The sequence below is a fragment of the Podarcis cretensis genome (genome assembly GCF_951804945.1).
Source record: "Podarcis cretensis genome assembly, chromosome: 11".
In the NCBI taxonomy this organism is placed as follows: Eukaryota; Metazoa; Chordata; class Lepidosauria; order Squamata; family Lacertidae; genus Podarcis; species Podarcis cretensis.
Window position 1 is genome coordinate 14,700,021 of NC_137180.1, and position 20,156 is coordinate 14,720,176.

At 44.2% G+C, this 20,156-nt stretch overlaps 1 protein-coding gene across 6 annotated transcripts in view; it reads right to left on the reverse strand.

The window, feature by feature from the left end:
* The window catches only part of CDC42SE2 (CDC42 small effector 2), a 100,001-nt gene that overhangs the window by 23,650 nt on the left and 56,195 nt on the right, over positions 1–20,156 (reverse strand). For 5 of the 6 annotated variants that reach the window (XM_079995900.1, XM_079995898.1, XM_079995897.1 and 2 more), the window contains exon 2: positions 17,927–18,237. In XM_079995900.1, coding sequence (XP_079852026.1) covers positions 17,927–17,980 — 54 coding nt within the window. In that variant the 5' untranslated portion in view covers positions 17,981–18,237. Of the gene's footprint in view, positions 1–17,926; positions 18,238–20,156 lie in introns of those variants that run through there. The other variant, XM_079995896.1, reaches the window with a different exon arrangement.

The window sequence follows — 20,156 nt, forward strand, 5'->3', positions numbered from 1 at the left end:
GGTAAATAATGTCCTTTAATACAAGTCTTTTACTTCTGATAAAATGAACATGGATAAAAGTCCTTTGCAACAGGAAGACAAACTAGAACTTCAATTTATCAGATCCTCATGAAACAAAAAGTTACTGTTAATAACTCAGTTCCATTAAAAAAAACAACTAATGGTTTTCTGCAATTCTAAGGGCCAAAGTATACATTACATTAAATGTGTGGCATGCAATGTTGTCTGCTCTTTTTTTGGGAGGGGGTGTCAACACTGAAACCCAGTTTTTCATCAGGACCTAAGTAGTCCTGAGAATGGGGTTTTAACCTTTCTGTAACTAGCTATGATTTGCACAAAACTTAGCTTCTGTATGCAGCAATTGCCCTTTGGAAAAGAAGTTCCTGTGTATTTTCTACACTTAATGTTGAATTGATTTCTTATAAAATAGGGAAGCAGAAGATTTTTTAAAGATCTCTTTGCCTAAGGTCAACTGTACGTTCAATAATCTATGTAATTTGTAAAAACCTGAATCTATGGGCAATTGTTTAATCAAATGAAAATAGGCATTTCTTTAAATTGTAAATATAAATAAAGGTAAAGGTAAAGGTAAAGGTACCCCTGCCCATACGGGCCAGTCTTGACAGACTCTGGGGTTGTGCGCCCATCTCACTCAAGAGGCCAGGGGCCAGCGCTGTCCGGAGACACTTCCGGGTCACGTGGCCAGCGTGACATCGCTGCTCTGGCGAGCCAGAGCCGCACACGGAAACGCCGTTTACCTTCCCGCCGGTAAGCGGTCCCTATTTATCTACTTGCACCCGGAGGTGCTTTCGAACTGCTAGGTTGGCAGGCGCTGGGACCGAGCAGCGGGAGCGCACCCCGCCGCAGGGATTCGAACCGCCGACCTTTCGATCGGCAAGTCCTAGGCGCTGAGGCTTTAACCCACAGCGCCACCTGCGTCCCTAAATATAAATATAAATAGACTATGTCAAACTAATTTTGGTTTATGAACACAGAGTTCAGAGGAGGCACCTATTTTTATTTCTGAAAGCAACCAACATAAAGCTTTTAAGGCTGCAATTCCACTACACATACAAAGCGTCTGGCTTTGAGGGGAAAGCTGCCTTTCAGACTAGCACTAAATGGTTGCCATCCTGAAAACACTGGCCAGCTGACGAAGGAATTAAAAGGGCTCAATGATATTTGTGTTGCAGATTTCCTTCCAAACTTATTGTCCTACTAGACCATGGGTAGGCAAACTAAGGCCTGGGGGCCAGATCTGGCCCAATCACCTTCTAAATCCGGCCTGTGGATGGTCTGGGAATCAGTGTGTTTTTACATGAGTAGAATGTGTCCTTTTATTTAAAAGGCATCTCTGGGTTATTTGTGGGGCATAGGAATATTTTCATTCCCCCCCAAAAAAATATATATAGTCCGCCTCCCCCCAAGGTCTGAGGAACAGTGGACCAGCCCCCTGCTGAAAAAGTTTGCTGACCCCTGTACTAGACCATAACCTGGAAACTGTTTCCAGCGGGGAGGGTATGCTAATCTTTCAGAATACTTTCGGCTCCGTCGCAATTTATCATGGCGAAAATGGAGACTATTCTCTGAAAGCCAGATTTATTTGTTTGTTTATTTTTAAAACTTCTCTTAGCACATGGCATAGTTTTTCTATAGCCTCTTCCTGGGATAAAAATACATGTAATATGATAATGCAGAACTGAGTTAATTGAATGAGGGCCCCTTCAGTTGTTACCGGGCCCAAGTCCCTCCTCCCTTCCATCACCAAAGGAAGTGGTACCTTGGAAGTCGAACGGAATCCATTCTGGAAGTCCGTTCGACTTCTATAACATTCAGGAACCAAGGCGCAGCTTCCAATTGGCTGCAGGAAGCTCCTGCAGCCAATTAAAGGCTGCCAAAGTCGCGTCAGATGTTCAGGTTCCAAATAAAGTTCAAAAACTGGAACCATCACTTCCGGTTTTTGATCAGGAGCCAAAACGTTTGACTCCCAAGAAGTTTGAAAACCAAGGTTTTCTTAGGCTGATCGCTGAAGAATTGATGCTTTCAAATTATGGTGCTGGAGGAGATTCTTGAGAGTCCCATGGACTGCAAGAAGATCAAACCTATCCATTCTTAAGGAAATCAGCCCTGAGTGCTCACTGGAAGGACAGATCCTGAAGCTGAGACTCCAATACTTTGGCCACCTCATGAGAAGAGAAGACTCCCTGGAAAAGACCCTGATGTTGGGAAAGATTGAGGGCACAAGGAGAAGGGGACGACAGAGGACGAGATGGTTGGACAGTGTTCTCGAAGCTACCAGCATGAGTTTGAAGACAGGAGTGCCTGGCGTGCTCTGGTCCATGGAATCACGAAGAGTTGGACACGACTAACAACAATTCCAAAATACAGACACGCTTTCACTGTCACAAGATAGAATATACTGCCTTTGGCTGTACTTGAGGGCCGATTTCAAAAAATTCTGCTGGAAGAACGGTTGTGTCCCTGTGGAGATGGCAGTATGGGGAGTCAGTGGCTCATGTGCTTCTGGCTTGCACTCTTTATAAAGATTTGAGGAGTGAGGTTTTTACCCATCCATGACTGGTTGCTCAACCACTGCTACTGTGTCCTTTATTTTAGCAGATCAGGATGATCGGGTGACAGCAAAAACTGCAAGGTTTTCAGCAGGGGCAATTAGAATAAGATCTATTATTTGATTATTGATGTAAACCTGCAAAATGTATTTTCTATCGCTGTTTTTACCTCTATCTTCAGTACATTTTATTTTATTTTATTGCTATGGCTAGTGGCTGATGCAAATAAAGATTCTTCTGATTCTGTAAAGAAGGATCTAACAGCTGAATTTTAAGATCCTGTGTTTATTTGAATGTATGATCTTGCAAGAACTTGGCAGAAAAAGCCTTAGGTCTGCCCTCAACCCAATTAGGCTTTCAGGAGCCAAGTAATAAATGAACAAGGGCAGAAGTCACTGTGGCTAAAAGAACATTCCTAATATCTACTTTTTAAAAAGAAATCAGAAAATTAAATATAATACGTAAAGAGTACACTGGCAGTTACTAAAGTGATAGCTGCTTATAAATGAAGAGTAGTAACAAGGGAGGGGGGAGTTTAATTTTCACTTGTTGAGTCTCTTGAAACTTGCACAGGAAATATTTAGAGAGAGGTCAACCTACATGATGAAACGCTACAGCTCCACGACAGGATGTGTGTCAGTAGTTACAACATGAAAACCCTTCCTATTCAACCAAATAAATGTCACTTCCAATTGAGAAGGAAAAAAGCAGAGAGTTGGCGTTCAGAAAAAAACAACAACAGTATAGGGAACAAGTATCTCTGCAGGAACCCACAGCCTACTAAGGAGAATAAACTTCCTTCTAGTTTTCATGTCATTTTGTAGTTCAGTTGATTTACAGACAACTCAGGTGCTCCTTAAAGTAAGAATAATTTAGCCATCAAATACAGATGTGCAGAATATGGTGGACATACCCCTTTGCAGGCAAATACTCAAAATGTAATTAAATATATTTTGTATTGCACTTCTTAAAAAAGAAAACAGACATTCTAGGGACACACTAGATGTGGTGCTCAGGCGCAATGGATTTTATTCATGCATGTGTCCTATTTATATATAATACAGTTGGGTGTTTTTACATGAAGTGAATGCTTGGGAAGTGAAATTAGCATGGCAATGTAACTGGGAGAAACCTGCTTTCCCAGAGCTCTCCAAATGGGGAGGTGGGTTATGACCAGAACCGATACTTACATTGAACCCCTAGGCTGTTAGACACATGCAGGGGTAGCCAACGAGGTGCTCTCCAGATACTGCAAATGACATTACAGTCGTACTTTGGAAGTCAAACGGAATCCGTTCCAGAAGCCTGTTTGACTTCCAAAACGTTCGGAAACCGAAGTGCGGCTTCTGATTGGCTGCAGGAAACTCCTGCAGCCAATCAGAAGCTTTGGAAGCTGCATCGGACATTTGGCTACAAAAAAAAAACCAAAAAACCTTCAAAAACCGGAACACTCACTTCCGGGTTTTAATTGTTCGGGAGCCGAAACGTATGAGTACCAAGGCGTTTGACAACCAAGGTACGACTGTATTGCCTATGTTGGCTGAGCTGATGGGAGTTGTCCAAAATATCTCAAAGGCACCAACCTGACTATCTCTGTCAAGACCTCGCTTTTCTCCTCGTGAACTTGCTGGCTCGTACTTTAAGCCCTTATCTTAAGAACAGTGCTTGTTTAATCTTCTCACCAGACAGAACAGTAATACCTTTATGCATATTCTAAACAACAAAACAGCGGTCATATTTCACAGGAAGATACTAGGCAACAGATTTACTAGGGAAAACGGATGGTTCCCTAACAGCCTTATGTAATAGCTATGAAACACAGATGTGTTTCTCCTTCAAACAATCAAAATAAATTGTTTTTTCAGACAGACAACCACAGTCATTCTTTACTGTGATCTGAGACTTCACAAGTTATTGTGGCTGTTTCATCTGATTGAAGCACTGGGAAAAGTTATAGTACTTAGAAGTGGGAAACTGTTTTTTAGAAAGAGCTGCTTTTCCTGGACCACAACAAAGCTTCTACAAGGGACAGACAGGTTCTACAAGGGGCAGACTGTGTGATGAGTTACACACACATATGTACCTGGACATATAATTTAGTTTCCTATATCTGTTTTATAAGGTTTTTTTAATATTTTATGGGGATAGTTTTATGTATATTTGTTTTCTAATTGGTTTGTGGATTTTAGCTGTGTTTATGTGCATACACAGCTTGGAGAGAGTTTTTTTGTTTTTTGTTTTAACATGATTTCAGATTTCTTTTTAAACTCTTAAACGCTTCTCTCTTAAAGCTCAATTCATGACCCCCTAAATTGCAGACCTCTTGGTTTCAGTCACTTGAACTACAGCTGTTGAACTTCTGCCAAGTTGTAGACTGAATAAAGGTGAATCAGATCTGAACCATTGTTGATCCATTTGACAGTTTCCTTCTGGGTGGCTCTCTCTGTCCTGGGCTCCTTTCAGTTTATCTGTCAGTTTTTCCTTATGTAACAGTTCCCCAGAGAGTGTTCTCTCTCAGGCCTTAACACTCCATTGCAGTAAGAGACACATCTCTTTCTCCTCAACAGGTTCAGTTCAAGGGAATTTACTGCCAGGCACAATAGTCCACAGGGCTGGCAGCTGAACCTTATTTCAATGCTGGTGACAGGACAACATATTCCATAGTTCCACCACACTTGTGGGAAGCAGGCTTTGGAGGCTCATGGCAAGCCAGGTGGTACCCACAGCTCTGTCCTCCAAATCCTTGCCAACATTTCCTACTCCGCAGCACCTACTGCCTTAGCTAGACAACTCACTCTGCCCATCAGTCAGGCTAGTCTTGCTCCTCAGCAACTGTGCATGGCTCCTTAGCTCATGCTGGCTTGAAGAAATGGACTCGTATCCAATCTCTGATAATCCTGAAATTGGTCTGCAGGTGAAGGCATACAAGTGGACTAGAAATTGCCCAGGAACCTAACTTTGTGACAACACCTTTCCCCTCTGTCCAGCCCACTATTTCTACCACTCATTTCATTTTCACCGCAATTCCCATGCACACACAAAGCTTCAAATATCTGCCCAATGAAGGCAAAATAACTTATTCAGATATTGTTGTTCACTTTTCGTCTTGGATTCACTTTTCATCTGGAGGAGGCGGCCATTTTGCAATCTTGCGATTATTCAGCAGCTGTAGGCAGGTTATGAAATTCAGACGTGTATGTGGAGCACACCACTTTAAGCGCCTATCCCATTTCAAAATCAGCAAAATAATTTCAAAAAATGCAGCATGCTCCTTAGAGGAAGGATGTCAGGATGTACACATAAACCACACTGCTCCCCCCCCCCCCCCCCGCAATATCTCATTTAAGGGTTTTTGCAGGTAGCAGTGGCTGTTGGAAAACCTGCCCAGGGTACTTCCACCTGCCTGCCGTTTTGCTGAGCAGACAGGGCTCACCAGTAGAATGATGCTAGCAGAGGCTGTCGGAGCTGTTCTAGGCTGGGTGCAGGGAGACCTCTGCCTCATCTACCCTGCCCAGCACATAACATCGGTGATTTGCATTGTGCTGTAATTCAGGCCAAGCAGTGACATTTTGTATGTTTTGAAGTGACTCTGAAATCTTAATAGCTATCACTTTGAAAGACTAACACCTCGACCCAGTACAGTCATACCTCGGGTTACAGCCACTTCAGATTGCGTTTTTTTTTCGGGTTAAAGGTAAAGGTAAAGGTACCCCTGCCCGTACGGGCCAGTCTTGACAGACTCTGGGGTTGTGCGCCCATCTCACTTAAGAGGCCAGGGGCCAGCGCTGTCCGGAGACACTTCCGGGTCACGTGGCCAGCGTGACATCGCTGCTCTGGCGAGCCAGAGCCGCACACGGAAACGCCGTTTACCTTCCCGCTGGTAAGCGGTCCCTATTTATCTACTTGCACCCGGAGGTGCTTTCGAACTGCTAGGTTGGCAGGCGCTGGGACCGAGCAGCAGGAGCGCACCCCGCCGCAGGGATTCGAACCGCCGACCTTTCGATCGGCAAGCCCTAGGCGCTGAGGCTTTAACCCACAGCGCCACCTGCGTCCCCTTTTTTTCGGGTTACAGACTGCCAAAACCTGGAAGTACTGGAATGGGTTACTTCAGGGTTTGGGCAGTTGCGCCTGCGCAGAAGCGCTAAATCGTGCTTTGTGCATGTGCAGAAGTGCCGAATTGCAACCCGCGCGTGCGCAGATGTGCAAACGCGGGTTGTGAACGCGCATCCTGCACGGATCACGTTCGCAACCAGAGCGTCCACTGTAGTGTCATTCCAATACTGGAGAGCCTCTTTTACTCATGGAAAGTCTAAACCCAGCCTAGCAGAAAAGTAATAAAAGTGTTCCCAAATCCAGGGAAATCTGTCATTTTCTGCATGTTGTCTTTCTTTAAAGACTCTTTCATAGTCTACAAGAGCTTTTACAAGTTGTGACCAGAAAGTTCGGTGAATGGTCACAGAAATCAGACAGTGAGAAATATTCAACTATACATACCTTACAGGCTTTCAAAGTAGGCCACCTCTGATACAATGCAGAAGAAAAAGAAGAGTTTGGATTTGATATCCCGCCTTTCACTCCCTTAAAGGAGTCTCAAAGCGGCTAACATTCTCCTTTCCCTTCCTCCCCCACAACAAACACTCTGTGAGGTGAGTGGAGCTGAGAGACTTTAGAGAAGTGTGACTAGCCCAAGGTCACCCAGCAGCTGCATGTGGAGGAGCGGAGACGCAAACCCGGTTCCCCAGATTACGAGACTACCACTCTTAACCACTACACCACACTGGCTCTCAATGCACCATTGACAATGTTCGTAGAACTGTTGGAAACTTCTGGAGAAGTCCACTTTTTGTACTGCTTTCAGTTCCCTCATCACAGCAGCTTGGACATGTAAAATGTTGGAAAATCTGTGCCCTTTCAGTGCAGATTTCAGTTTTGGAAAAAGAAAGAAATCTGGTGGAGCCAGATCGGGAGAATATGGAGGGTGGGACAACTCAGTAATTTCAGGAACGATTTCACATGGAATATGTAATTCTTCCGCCATCATTTGGATGGACAAACGCTGATCCCGCACTAATATCTCACCAACTCTGCCACCATTTGCCACTATTCTGCTCATCAATGGTCACACAATTTGTGAGCATTTCATGGGTTTCCGATGCCGGCTGTATGTTCAAATATTTCTTGCTGTCCGATTTCTGTGACCATTCATCAAACTTTCCGTTCACACCTTGTATGATAAAGCCTGCATCTTACTTATTCACCAGGTTTCTCATACTGTAATACACGGTGACATTGCAAGGCAATAAGTGTTGCACTAGCTTGCCCATGAGTTCAAATAGATCTTTTTAATTCTGCTCATGGTTCTTTGGAGCGAAAGGCACCATGTAAGCTCTGATTCAAGCTGTGGATGTCCAATTCAAACATGGAGGTGTTCCAGCACAAATGCATTCTAACACTGGCAGGAACATGACTCATTTTAGATGAACATCTCCTGTGGGCATGCAACTAGATGAATATATGAAAAAGATATACAGTAGATAAACATATATTTATTCAATGCCAGGAAAATGCCCATATACTGGTGTCAGCAGCTCAGTAAGACTCAGAAAGTGTAGCATATCTAGAGCACTCTTACAGATTTGTTTTGCTGTGTGTGCCTAAAGGGAATTTAATGCCCTACTTTAGAACTGGTTGATCACTCGTTTCATTTTAGCAGACAAGGAATTGAATTGCTTTAATTCACTACGAAGGGGTGCAACACGTTCAGAACAAGATTTGTTCAGAGCGACTAGCCAGATGACATCTACTTGTCCATTTCAATTTTACAGAAGGGATATGAAAACACTGTTCACTTTGCAGAAGTATCTCCCCCCACCAATCCCGGGGGAAGGCTGCGAGTCAGAAAGAACAGCTTTGTAAGACGTGGTGCAGCAACAATCACATCTGTGCAGTGGTTTTCCTTGCACAAAGTCACATTGCTCTGGTTTCTGCAGCAATTGAGTCTGTTGTGAGTTTGCCTTTTAAACATCGAGGGGAACGGACTCTAAACAGCAAAGTGTGCAGATACAATGAGAGCCGAGAGAGTCTTTGACCTACATGTTACTCTCAAGCTTTCAAACATCTGCAGTCCTTGAAGAACCTATCTAGAGCTCTTAAAGTGCTAGTGCCATCACTGGTAGATATTACTGTCTAAAGAACACCAAGAAATCTGCGTCTAAGGTGTCTGAGTCTAAGGCGGGGAAGTGCTGTTGCTTTTCCCAACCACAGCAAGGTGTATACAAAACAGCAATTCTAGTTGCAACTGGAAACTTGTACAGGGCAAGAGATTGCCACTCCATACTGTTGATATGCAGACAAATTCTAATTGATGCCCCTCACAACATTTTGTACTGCCTAAGTAGACACACCCTGAAAATGGTCCTCACCCATTTAAGCAACTGGTGCTTTTAAGCAACCACAGGCTTTTCCTGATGGTCATTTCTGCAGAAGCAATACTTCACAAAGAGCATGCTGAATTCAGAACTAATACGTGGCCTTCTATCAGTTCTCTTGTTTTCCTCTCAAGTGAAATATTTTTGGCCAAGAAAGGAACTCAGCATGGTAATCCAGTTTCATCCCTTATCATCCTGATTACCACTGACTTAACAGAGATGGCAAAGATGCTATCTATAATGATCATACTATAATATACTGCTTATCTCCAGTGTAATCAGAGTCCAATTAAAATCCTCGTATTACTCCATTATTTTTGTGAATGGTTCCCCCCCCCCCCCAGTTTGTTAGATGATGTCAAACTAATCAGAAAATGAAGTGCTCTTATTTTAGGATGAGCAGAAAATAGAGCCAAGATGATCAGAGGCTGGAAGTGCATGATGGAAATATATAAAAGGACATGTGGAGAAAGTGGCAAGATTCTCCCACACCCCGGCTGTCATAATAAAAGAATTTGGGACTTTCCCCATTCCCAGCTGCTCCTATGGAAACCGGATATCCTGCTAGTAAGTGGTTGGGTTGCACTGGCTTGTCTGCTAATATTGCCCAGATCTGCCAGTGCCCCTTTCTCCTATGGGTTCTCGCCCTGTTTTAGTAGTATTATACGTGCTACCAAAGTAAGCACAGGTTCTCTCCCTGGGCAGCCTTTGCAGTCTCAGAGGATGTGTATCAAGATGTTCTTATGTTGGCATCAGTGGCACCAAATCACTGTGCCATGGCAGTTTTTACTCTGGGATGGGTGGGACCAGGTCTTTAGCAGATGCGCCGCCGGGGTGCAAATATCTGCCCAGTGCCCCCAAATACCACGGATAGTGCTGGGGCGGCCATAGCTGTGCACTGTCAGCCATCCAGGCGGGGCACAACTCTCCCCCATGCCGCAGCAGGAGAGTGATCCCCGTAGAGACTTGGGAGTGAAGTTGCGCGCCCGCCAGCCTTATGGTTGGCGGGGCGCGGCTGGTGGGCATGCAGGGAAAGGGGAGGCCGCCGGGAAAACCACACAGCTCCCCCACTTGCTGGGGTGCCCCTGAGAGGCTGGTGCCCTGGCGCGACGCACCACTAAGCCCTATGGGAAAGACGGCTCTGGGTGGGATGTACCATGTAGCCTTTGAGGACATCCTATTGGTATGACGGGACGCAGGTGGCGCTGTGGGTTAAAGCCTCAGCGCCTAGGACTTGCCGATCAAAAGGTCGGCGGTTCGAATCCCTGCAGCGGGGTGCGCTCCCGCTGCTCGGTCCCAGCGCCTGCCAACCTAGCAGTTCGAAAGCACCTCCGGGTGCAAGTAGATAAATAGGGACCGCTTACCAGCGGGAAGGTAAACGGCGTTTCCGTGTGCGGCTCTGGCTCACCAGAGCAGCGATGTCACGCTGGCCACGTGACCCGGAAGTGTCTTCGGACAGCGCTGGCCCCTGGCCTCTTAAGTGAGATGGGCGCACAACCCCAGAGTCTGTCAAGACTGCCCGTACGGGCAGGGGTACCTTTACCTTTACCTTAGAGATTCATTCTACCCTTTCATGAACAATCAGGAGCTAGTTCACCCAAACTCTTATTCCTGCCAAGCCAGTAGTGCAACTCTGCTCATGGAATCACATTAAACAGCTGGGTAATTAATGAAGCCTATTGTATTCACATCAGCACTGTTATCCTTATTAAACCCGTGCTTACGCAAACAGCAAATCACACGGCTGAAGACACACATATCTTATTCCCAATGAAAGATTTTGAGTTAATGCCGTCAAAGGATTATGCAACAATAGGTACTGCTCATCAGCAAGAGTTTACACCATCTACCCCTAACCTTCTAAAAGTTGCATCAACAGACAGATGGGATAGAAAGAGAAATTAAAAGTATTACATCGAGGTTTTAAAGTATCAAGAGTGAGAGTTGTTGTGTTTTTTAATCAGTGCATATCTCTCTCTCTCTCTCTCTCACACACTCACACTCACACACACACACACACACACACACCAGTGCTGGATTTACGTATAAGATGAACAAGCTATAGCTTTGGGCCCCCCAAAAAATTAAAGGGAAAAAACCTGGATGTAACACTTCCAAAATATAAGATAAAAAACAAATAAAATAAAACCTACATACAGCAACCGTGTTTTGTAGGCTCCTATGAGGTGGCGCTGTGGGTTAAACCACAGAGCCTAGGACTTGCCGATCAGTGGTCGGTGGTTCGAATCCCTGGGACGGGATGAGCTCCCGTTGCTCGGTCCCAGCTCCTGCCAACCTAGCAGTTCGAAAGCACGTCAAAGTGCAAGTAGATAAATAGGTACTGCTCTGGCGGGAAGGTAAACGGCGTTTCCGTGCACTGCTCTGGTTCGCCAGAAGCGGCTTAGTCATGCTGGCCACATGACCCGGAAGCTGTACGCCGGCTCCCTTAGCCAATAAAGCGAGATGAGCACCGCAACCCCAGAGTCGGCCACAACTGGACCTAATGGTCAGGGGTCCCTTTACGTTTATGATGTAAGTAATGGGCCCTGCCTGCTAGCCTGGTCCCTAAAATATCACTGGTTTGCTCATTTCTATATATAGGATGCCTACATTCTGCATGTGCCGGACAGCGCTGGCCCCTGGCCTCTTAAGTGAGATGGGCGCACAACCCCAGAGTCTGTCAAGACTGGCCCGTACGGGCAGGGGTACCTTTACCTTTATTGGTATGACACCTAGAAATACTTCGGGTAATTAGAGACTGGTTAAGTGGAGGGTTTTTTTTCAAAAAATAGCAAGCCCCCCTTGCTTTGCAAGCAATTATTTTAAGAAGTCAGCAACCCTGAATTGTGTGGAGATTTTGAAGACTGCAAAAACAGTGTACTGAAATATTTATTTAGACCATGCATTAAATATAATTTTATATGCACAACATTTTAATTAAAATTAAAACCAAGAACAGTTACAGGTTAAGAACGGACCTCCGGAACAAATTAAGTATGTAACCAGAGGTACCACTGTATTTACATGCTGGTCAGCATTCATCCATTAATAATTTGCTAGAATGTAAGATATTTGAGCAATCAAACACCTTTAATCAGTTGGCAGTCCCACCAATGGCATCTAATGCCAGCTGTGTTTATACCAATACCAAGCTGAATAAGATCACAGTTCAAAAGGAGTGACGCTACATGCACAAACATGCCCTTTTGGTGATCTCGCTGAACAGCCAAGTTTGAATCACTGGAAGTGGAGCTTTTACTGGCTGAAGTAATCTCAGAGCATTCCAAAAAAAAGTATGCGGTCCTTTAAATCAGTGTTTCCCAAACTTGGGTCTCTAGATGGTTTTTTTGGACTACAATTCCCATCATCCCTGACCACTGGTTCTGCTAGCTAGGAATGATGGGAGTTGTAGTCCAAAACCTGCTAGAGACCCAAGTTTGGGGAAAACTGCTTTAAAGAGAGATTATACAGCAGAATTCATGTGGGGAGATTAGCAAGGAGACATTAGCCTAATAAACCGCATCTGATGTTTGAAATAAATTAACAGTCAATGCCCTTAACTGTAATTGACACATCCAGTTTTAAATTCTAATTAGAACTGCAGGGCAGGTGGGGGGCAAACCAGGATCCACACCAATGCAAATTTCTGTCCCTAGGTGAATATCAGTTTTGGGACAGGCATGATTTTCATTGGGACTATGGTTGCGGAGATTAAGCCATATTCCCAATCCCAATATCCTACCTGCAGCTACTATTCCCATTTAAAAATAAATAGACAGACTCATTAATAACGAGCATACAGTGAACATCATATCCAGTTTGGTCCTAAATGCTGGACTGCAGTACAGTTGTACCTCGAAAGTCAAACAGAATCCGTTCCGGAAGTCCGTTCGACTTCCAAAACGTTCGACTTTCAAAGCGCAGCTTCTGATGGGCTGCAGGAAGCCGCGGAAGCCCCATTAGACATTCGGCTTCCAAAAGAACGTTCAAAAACCGGAACAGCCACGTTCTGTTTTTTGTTGTTCGGGAGCCAGAACTTTCAACTCCCAATACATTCGGGAGCCAAGGTACAACTGTACTGACATTATAGTTTTCTGAATTATGGAGAATGCTTCGAAACTTGTAAATAAATACCAGGGAGAGAATGCTGCAGGAATAGTTTTGTCCTATTCATTTGAGTAGGGAGCCACTTCCATCTGAGCTCTGTATATACGGTACTTAATTCCAGTGCCCACACATGGTCACAGAGTACATGCTTTCAAATGGTTTAAAAGTTAGAAACAAAATAAATCATTAGCTAAACTGAAATACTGCTAACTCTAGACAGGAAAAAGTTCTACAAACCACCTGAGAAAGATGTCTGGCTGAGAGAGCTTTTTAATATTATTTGCAAATATTTTTATATACCTCACCTTTCAATTAAAGTATGTGTTTGCAGATGACACGGAATTTTTCTACAAGTAAAAAATTCCAAAATATAGTACTGACAAAGACTCTCCTCCCTGCAAGAGAGGGGAGTGGTTGTGGCCGGGAGCCGGACTCCGCCTCAAGCAGGGGGCATTTGCCCCCTGCCTCCCACTCACCTGGCTGGCGCCCACGTCCTTGGCCAGGCACCCAACCAGGTGCCTTCAAGGGGGCGTGTACAGCAGCCTAAATTGCTGCGGCGCCAGCCTCCAGCCCTCACTTTTTGTCGTCCCGTCGCGAGTCACCCACCCTCCACTCCCTTAGAGCAGGGTTTCCAGTTTTCTTTTGGCCTTGCTATGGACCTTAGGTTGGTCGCCCTGGTTGTCCGGGGGGCCTGGTAGGAATTTTTCCATTTGGCATTAGGCTTTTTGGTTTTTTCGCCTACCTCGTAGCAATCGTCACAACTTTCGTGGTATTGGTGGGTAGGTTAGGCATTGGAATAATGTGTTGTGGTGTTGAAGGGCTAGGTGTGGCCATCGCCTGCACCTTCAGTTTTTGGGTATTCCGTTAAAGGCGGTCGTGTATTCTGTCCAATGCCTGCTTGGCGGGAGGCCATGGCACGACCCTCGGTGACATCAGGGGAGAGCTTATAGTTGGATTAGCATCAACAGGCTCCACCTACTGGTGAATAAACCCCCTTTGTTTTTTAGACTCACCCTTCTCCGAGTGGGTGGAGTCAGCTGGCATAATCCAATGCCTAAGCCAACACCTTTTCACTTGCTGTAATCAATAAAGTTGTGGCCTTTTCTTGCCCATTAACCTTCTATCACGTGTCCTTGTGTTTCATTCCACTGCGCGGGGTTCGGGTCCTCGAACCACAAATTCAGAGTTTTATGCTACATCTGACCACTGTGCAAGATATAGCTACCAATCAAATTGGTTATTCTTCATTGCATGTGAAATTGACTTGTTTTTAGGGGCAGCAGCTGTTTCACCTATTTTCCACAAAAATTATTAGAATTGAAGCATGGTACCAACTACAGATGACATTCTGCAGTATTCATTTTACAAGTACATAAAGTACATCCTAAGTCCAAGCAAATCACTTAGAAATAAATCACAGTAGCCTACTTTTTGAGAGAGAGCTTGAACTGCTATAGAAATCTCAAGCTCTGGAAGTGTATCCAAAAGGGAACAATGGCGAATTGTGCTACAGATGTATTGCATACATTGAAATATTCCATGAATGTTTTTTTGCCTAAGTAGCAGCCCAATCCTCTTCCCCAAAGTTTCCATTTATCACAAACACCCAGCGGTCGATATATGATCTTAATATCATTTCATAAACTGCCAATGCAATTTTAAGTAAAAAGACTGAGAATATGTATCTCTCTCTCTGTGTGTGTGTATGCATACATACAAACACCCACACACCCACTAGATGTTTCTAAAATAAATGTGAGGCATTTTAACTTTAGTGTGTCCAAGCTGCTTAAACTGAATTGAATTATTTTAATGGCTACTGTCAAATATTCTATAGCAGGCTTCCTCAACCTCGGCCCTCCAGATGTTTTGAGACTACAATTGCCATCATCCCTGACCACTGGTCCTGCTAACTAGGGATCATGGGAGTCGTAGGGCACAAAAATCTGGAGGGCCGAGGTTGAAGAAGCCTGTTCTATAGGTACAGTCATACCTTGGTTCTCAAATGTAATTGGGTATTTGTATTTATGTAATTGGGTATTTGACTGATTGATATTGGAATTGATATTATAATTTGGTATTGATACAATGAGGCATATATTGGATTGTTATTGAAAACTAATAAAAATATTTTTTTTAAAAAAAAAAGAAGAAAAATGACTTTCAATGTTTTTGTAGCTCCTACAATTAAAAAATGTGGAAATGATTTTGGATTTTATCTCAGAAAGCTTTCATAAATCACATATGCACATTTACTCATATTCAAGCACTCTGTTTTGAAACTTTAGATGTTAATAGAAGACAATGTGCCTAAGAGTTAATCTGCACTTTCCTGAAACAAGCAAGGAAATAAGTAGTTTGCACAGCTCTTCTGGAACGCAACACCTCCAGAATTCAATAGAAGATTTTATGTTGGGGATCTGTTTGTGTTCAGTTACATGGCTGTCCAATAGCATTATCAAGTAATACAGCCCTAGAAGGACAACACATTTAAATCAGCCCGAAGAGTTCAAAATTGTCACTTTACTTTTAAAGATCTAGTAACTCCCCATTCTGGCATCTAAGGCATGAAGTCCTCCCAAAATTCTGTTCATTAAAGCTGGTATTTGGTCATTTTTATAGTGTGAACTGTGGAGGAGTAACTTGCTCACAGTCAAATATTAGCATCATTTTCAGAATATTCCTTTGTCAGGCTCTTCAAAATTGCATTCTCTGACAGTCTCAGCAGCAGTGCAGCTGAGGTTTCTGTTTTTGCAATCCAACTGAAATCCATCTAGATAGTGTCTGAATGTAACCATTCACATTATGATTTCAAGTACTTTACAGTCCCTATTTTGCCTTCTGTATGTTTTCATCCAAGGCATAGTACCCCCACACACCTAAGTTTCCTGAAGGAGCGTCTCCACCCCCATCATTCAGCCCAGCCACTGAGATCCAGCTCCGAGGGTCTTCTGGCGGTTCCCTCCCTGCAAGAAGGAAGGTTACAGGGAACCAGGCAGAGGGCCTTCTTGGTGGTGGTGCCCGCCCTGTGGAATGCCCTCTCATTTTGACTCAACAAAATCACCATTTTATAGTTCAAATTGGGAAAAATAAATACAGTAAATGGACAAAAGTACAAAGATTCACAAAATGTTTAGGGGTATGTGTACCCCTGCGTGCCCCCAGAAAAAAAGCACTGATTATTTTATTTTTTATTTTAAAAAAACATTTCCATTTCTACCACACCTTTTAAATCAGTTGATTTTAACTCTGCTCCTTGCTGATAAGTGCTCTTTGCTGCATTTTTCATTCATGCTTATTATTATTTTATCGCCTGATTGTCATGGGGTTGTAATTCAACTAAATCACTGTGCAAGCAGAACAAATTCCCCATGCGCAACAGAACTGCTGTCCCCCCAATCTGTTGCAAAGGGTTGGGGGGAAAGTAGATTTGGGGGCCCACAGGATGAAAATATATTCCACCGTGCTCACAGAAGTTGTTCTGTCTACATAACAACTTAGTTGCACACAGCCCATGTATTTTAACTTTCTTCCAAGGGAACTCTGTGTGTCTTTTAAAGAGCAAAGTATAAATATTAGAAATAACATTTAGTTTGTGAATCACATAGCAACCACCTCTGTTCTGGCACTGAGATATGTAAGCCTGCATGTTTCTCCCTCCCTCCTGTTGCTATGTCAGTTGAGTATAAAGCCACTGTCAAGCTTGATATGGACTAGTTTAATAGCACAATATGCTCTACACAAATCTGGTATATGTAATATAATAGTATTTAGAACTTCATATCTGGCATTAGAGCAGGAGATGAAACATGCCTTTGCCTGAGAGGCATATTTGTAATATCTACTCCTTTTCATAGGTACAAATTATTACAAGCCAGCATCTAGGAGGCATAAAAGGAAAATAGGCAAAGTTGAAGGGTACTCGTTTATATATAACATTCAGATCATATATGGGTATCTACATGCACTAAACGATATTTTCAAATCAGAACTACAGTATGAATGGAAAGAGGTGCGGCTGCTGTAAGTTTGTCACTTGTCACATCAGAGGACTGATTTGCAGGGCTGTCTTAAGAATACAGTGGTACCTCGGGTTAAGTACTTAATTCATTCCAGAGGTCCGTATTTAACCTGAAACTGTTCTTAACCTGAAGCATCACTTTAGCTAATGGGGCCTCCTGCTGCTGCCGCTCTGCCGAAGCACGATTTCTCTTCTCATCCTGAAGCAAAGTTCTTAACCTGAAGCACTATTTCTGGGTTAGCAGAGTCTGTAACCTGAAGCGTATGTAACCTGAAGTGTATGTAACCCAAGGTACCACTGTATACGGTGCCAGGGTGCAAAGATTCTCCTGGCGTCCCCCCCCCAGGCACACAGGAGGGCGGAGCCAGCCGGCCGTCTCAGTGTCTCGCTGGTTCGGTCACCCCCGAACTCGTGGCTCAGATCCACCCGCAGAAGAGCCCACCATGGCGCTCCGACCGACGGGCGGGCTCTTCCCCAGACTCAACTCTCGGGCCCCGGACTCTCGGCCTGGCACCCCTGAGAGCCCAGTGCCCGGGTGCCCCACACTCCTAGCACCTATGGGTAAGACGGCCCTGCTGATTTGAGTCCAACCAGATGCATCAAAAAGGACTTGTTCCACAGCACTAATGGAACTTAGGAATAGCCATTGTCAACACTATATTGGACAAAAGCCAGCAAGTTTGACTGCTTCTACAATGCAGCAGAGACATCACGATAGCCCACGTACGAAAATGCACAAGAAAAAGCGAATGGAACCAACATTACCGAACAATGGAAAGCAAAGCAAAATTCATACTTACGGGCTGAGGCTGTTCTGCAATACAGCAGTTGAAACACAACCAGAACTCGCTCATTTTTGCTAGCAGTTCAAAGTGCAAATACAGAGGTTAGGAGCGAGAGATAAAGCTCCAAATCTGTGAGATGGTATCTCCTCTTAGTACTTAGTCAATGTGCACAGGTCCCACAAAGGGTAAATAAAATCCGTCTTTTAAACTTTCCCCTGCAGTTCGCGTTGGCACCAGAGTAGCTGCTTTCTCTTTCTCTTCCCTCTCAAGATATTGGGCCCGGCATTACAGAAAATGATGTTCTACTCCAGCTTCCAAATTGTAACCTGGGAAAAGAAAAAGTAAAAATAAAATTCACAATGCTGGTTTAAAATCTGTTGCTCAGCACTTAGAACCTACTAGGTTCGAGAACATTCTAGGTTCTACAACATTATGCACCAGACATCATTCAATATAAAAAATAATCCATTTTTACTCAGTAGAAAATAAATCTCAAAATACAGAGAATCAGAGCACAAACACTATATTACCTTTCTACCTCTCCCATGAGTATTAAGGGCTTAACAGTACCCCCACCAAACCCACGCAAATAGTCTATACTTTCTACATTGTATTACAATGTGACAAGGGCAATGAAGTCCTCCTCCAGCTTTAAAAATATTCCTTTTTTTTCTTAACACAATTAAGGTACTGACAGAGTGCCCCCTCCACACCACCATTGTTTGTTCATACCGCAAGCTCATTAAATAACCGAGCCTTGTTTAAGTGTGTTTCAACAACCTGGTTGGTGTCCGCATGCTGCCAGACGGGCATAATTTACTACTGCTATCCTGCTGCTTCGAGTAATAGTGTTTTTCAAAACGGAAAATAATATTTGAAGTATGAGCTGTTACCTTAAAAGGTTTTAAGCTCCTGGAGCGGAAAAACTGAGACGCACAAAATTCCACCCATTCTTTTGTGAAACTGAAGGGCTAGTTAATCTCTAACCTGAAACTATATAGCTGTTACACTTTGAAAGGGCAATGAAGCATTACTCTGGTCATTTGGCATATTACCTGTTTTCCCAGCCTTGCCTTGTAAATCAAGGTCAAAATATATTACGCAGAAGACAGAGAACGCCAAAGGCACCATTGTGAGCCCTTTGTGAAATTCATGGCGCTGTGGGTTAAAGCCTCAGCGCCTAGGGCTTGCCGATCGAAAGGTCGGCGGTTCGAATCCCTGCGGCGGGGTGCGCTCCCGCTGCTCGGTCCCAGCGCCTGCCAACCTAGCAGTTCGAAAGCACCTCCGGGTGCAAGTAGATAAATAGGGACCGCTTACCAGCGGGAAGGTAAACGGCGTTTCCGTGTGTGGCTCTGGCTCTGGCTCTGGCTCTGGCCAGAGCAGCGATGACACGCTGGCCACGTGACCCGGAAGTGTCTCCGGACAGCGCTGGCCCCTGGCCTCTTAAGTGAGATGGGCGCACAACCCCAGAGTCTGTCAAGACTGGCCCGTACGGGCAGGGTAAGATACTTAACAGTTTGGAACGAAATGGGCCATAACAAAACAGAGATAACCCATTCTGCATACAAAGTGAACTTCCCAGGTATGCAGAAGTATATTACTTTGCAAATTAAAAATGAAAGAAAAGGGGGGGGGGGTAAGCCTGATCAAGACCTATGTTCCTTGCCTTCCAGCACCTGCTGAGAACAGCTGAGCTATGAAATTTTGTGGCTATTAGTCCTTTAGCATTACAGTGGTACCTCGGGTTACATACGCTTCAGGTTACAGACTCCGCTAACCCAGAAATAGTACCTCAGGTTAAGAACTTTGCTTCAGGATGAGAACAGAAATCGTGCTCCAGCGGCGCGGCAGCAGCGGGAGGCCCCATTAGCTAAAGTGGTGCTTCAGGTTAAGAACAGTTTCAGGTTAAGAACGGACCTCCGGAATGAATTAAGTACTTAACCCGAGGTACCACTGTATATAGCACAGTGGTGGAAAGTTTCAGGGTGGTGGGAAAGAATGAAAAAAGTATCTCCCCCCCGCCCCACTTCCAAAACCTCTCTCCCCACCCCCTAAGCATCTAAATAGTACTGCAAGGCTCCTATTAGAAATTAGGATAAACATCATTTTGTTGGGGGGGGGAGCTCCTCTTGAATTCTGGTGTTTAAAGTAAGGACAAGTGTAATCTCTCTTGTGGGCAAGTACATTAGGACAAGCTGTAAACCATGGGTAGGCAAACTAAGGCCTGGGGGCTGGATCCGGCCCA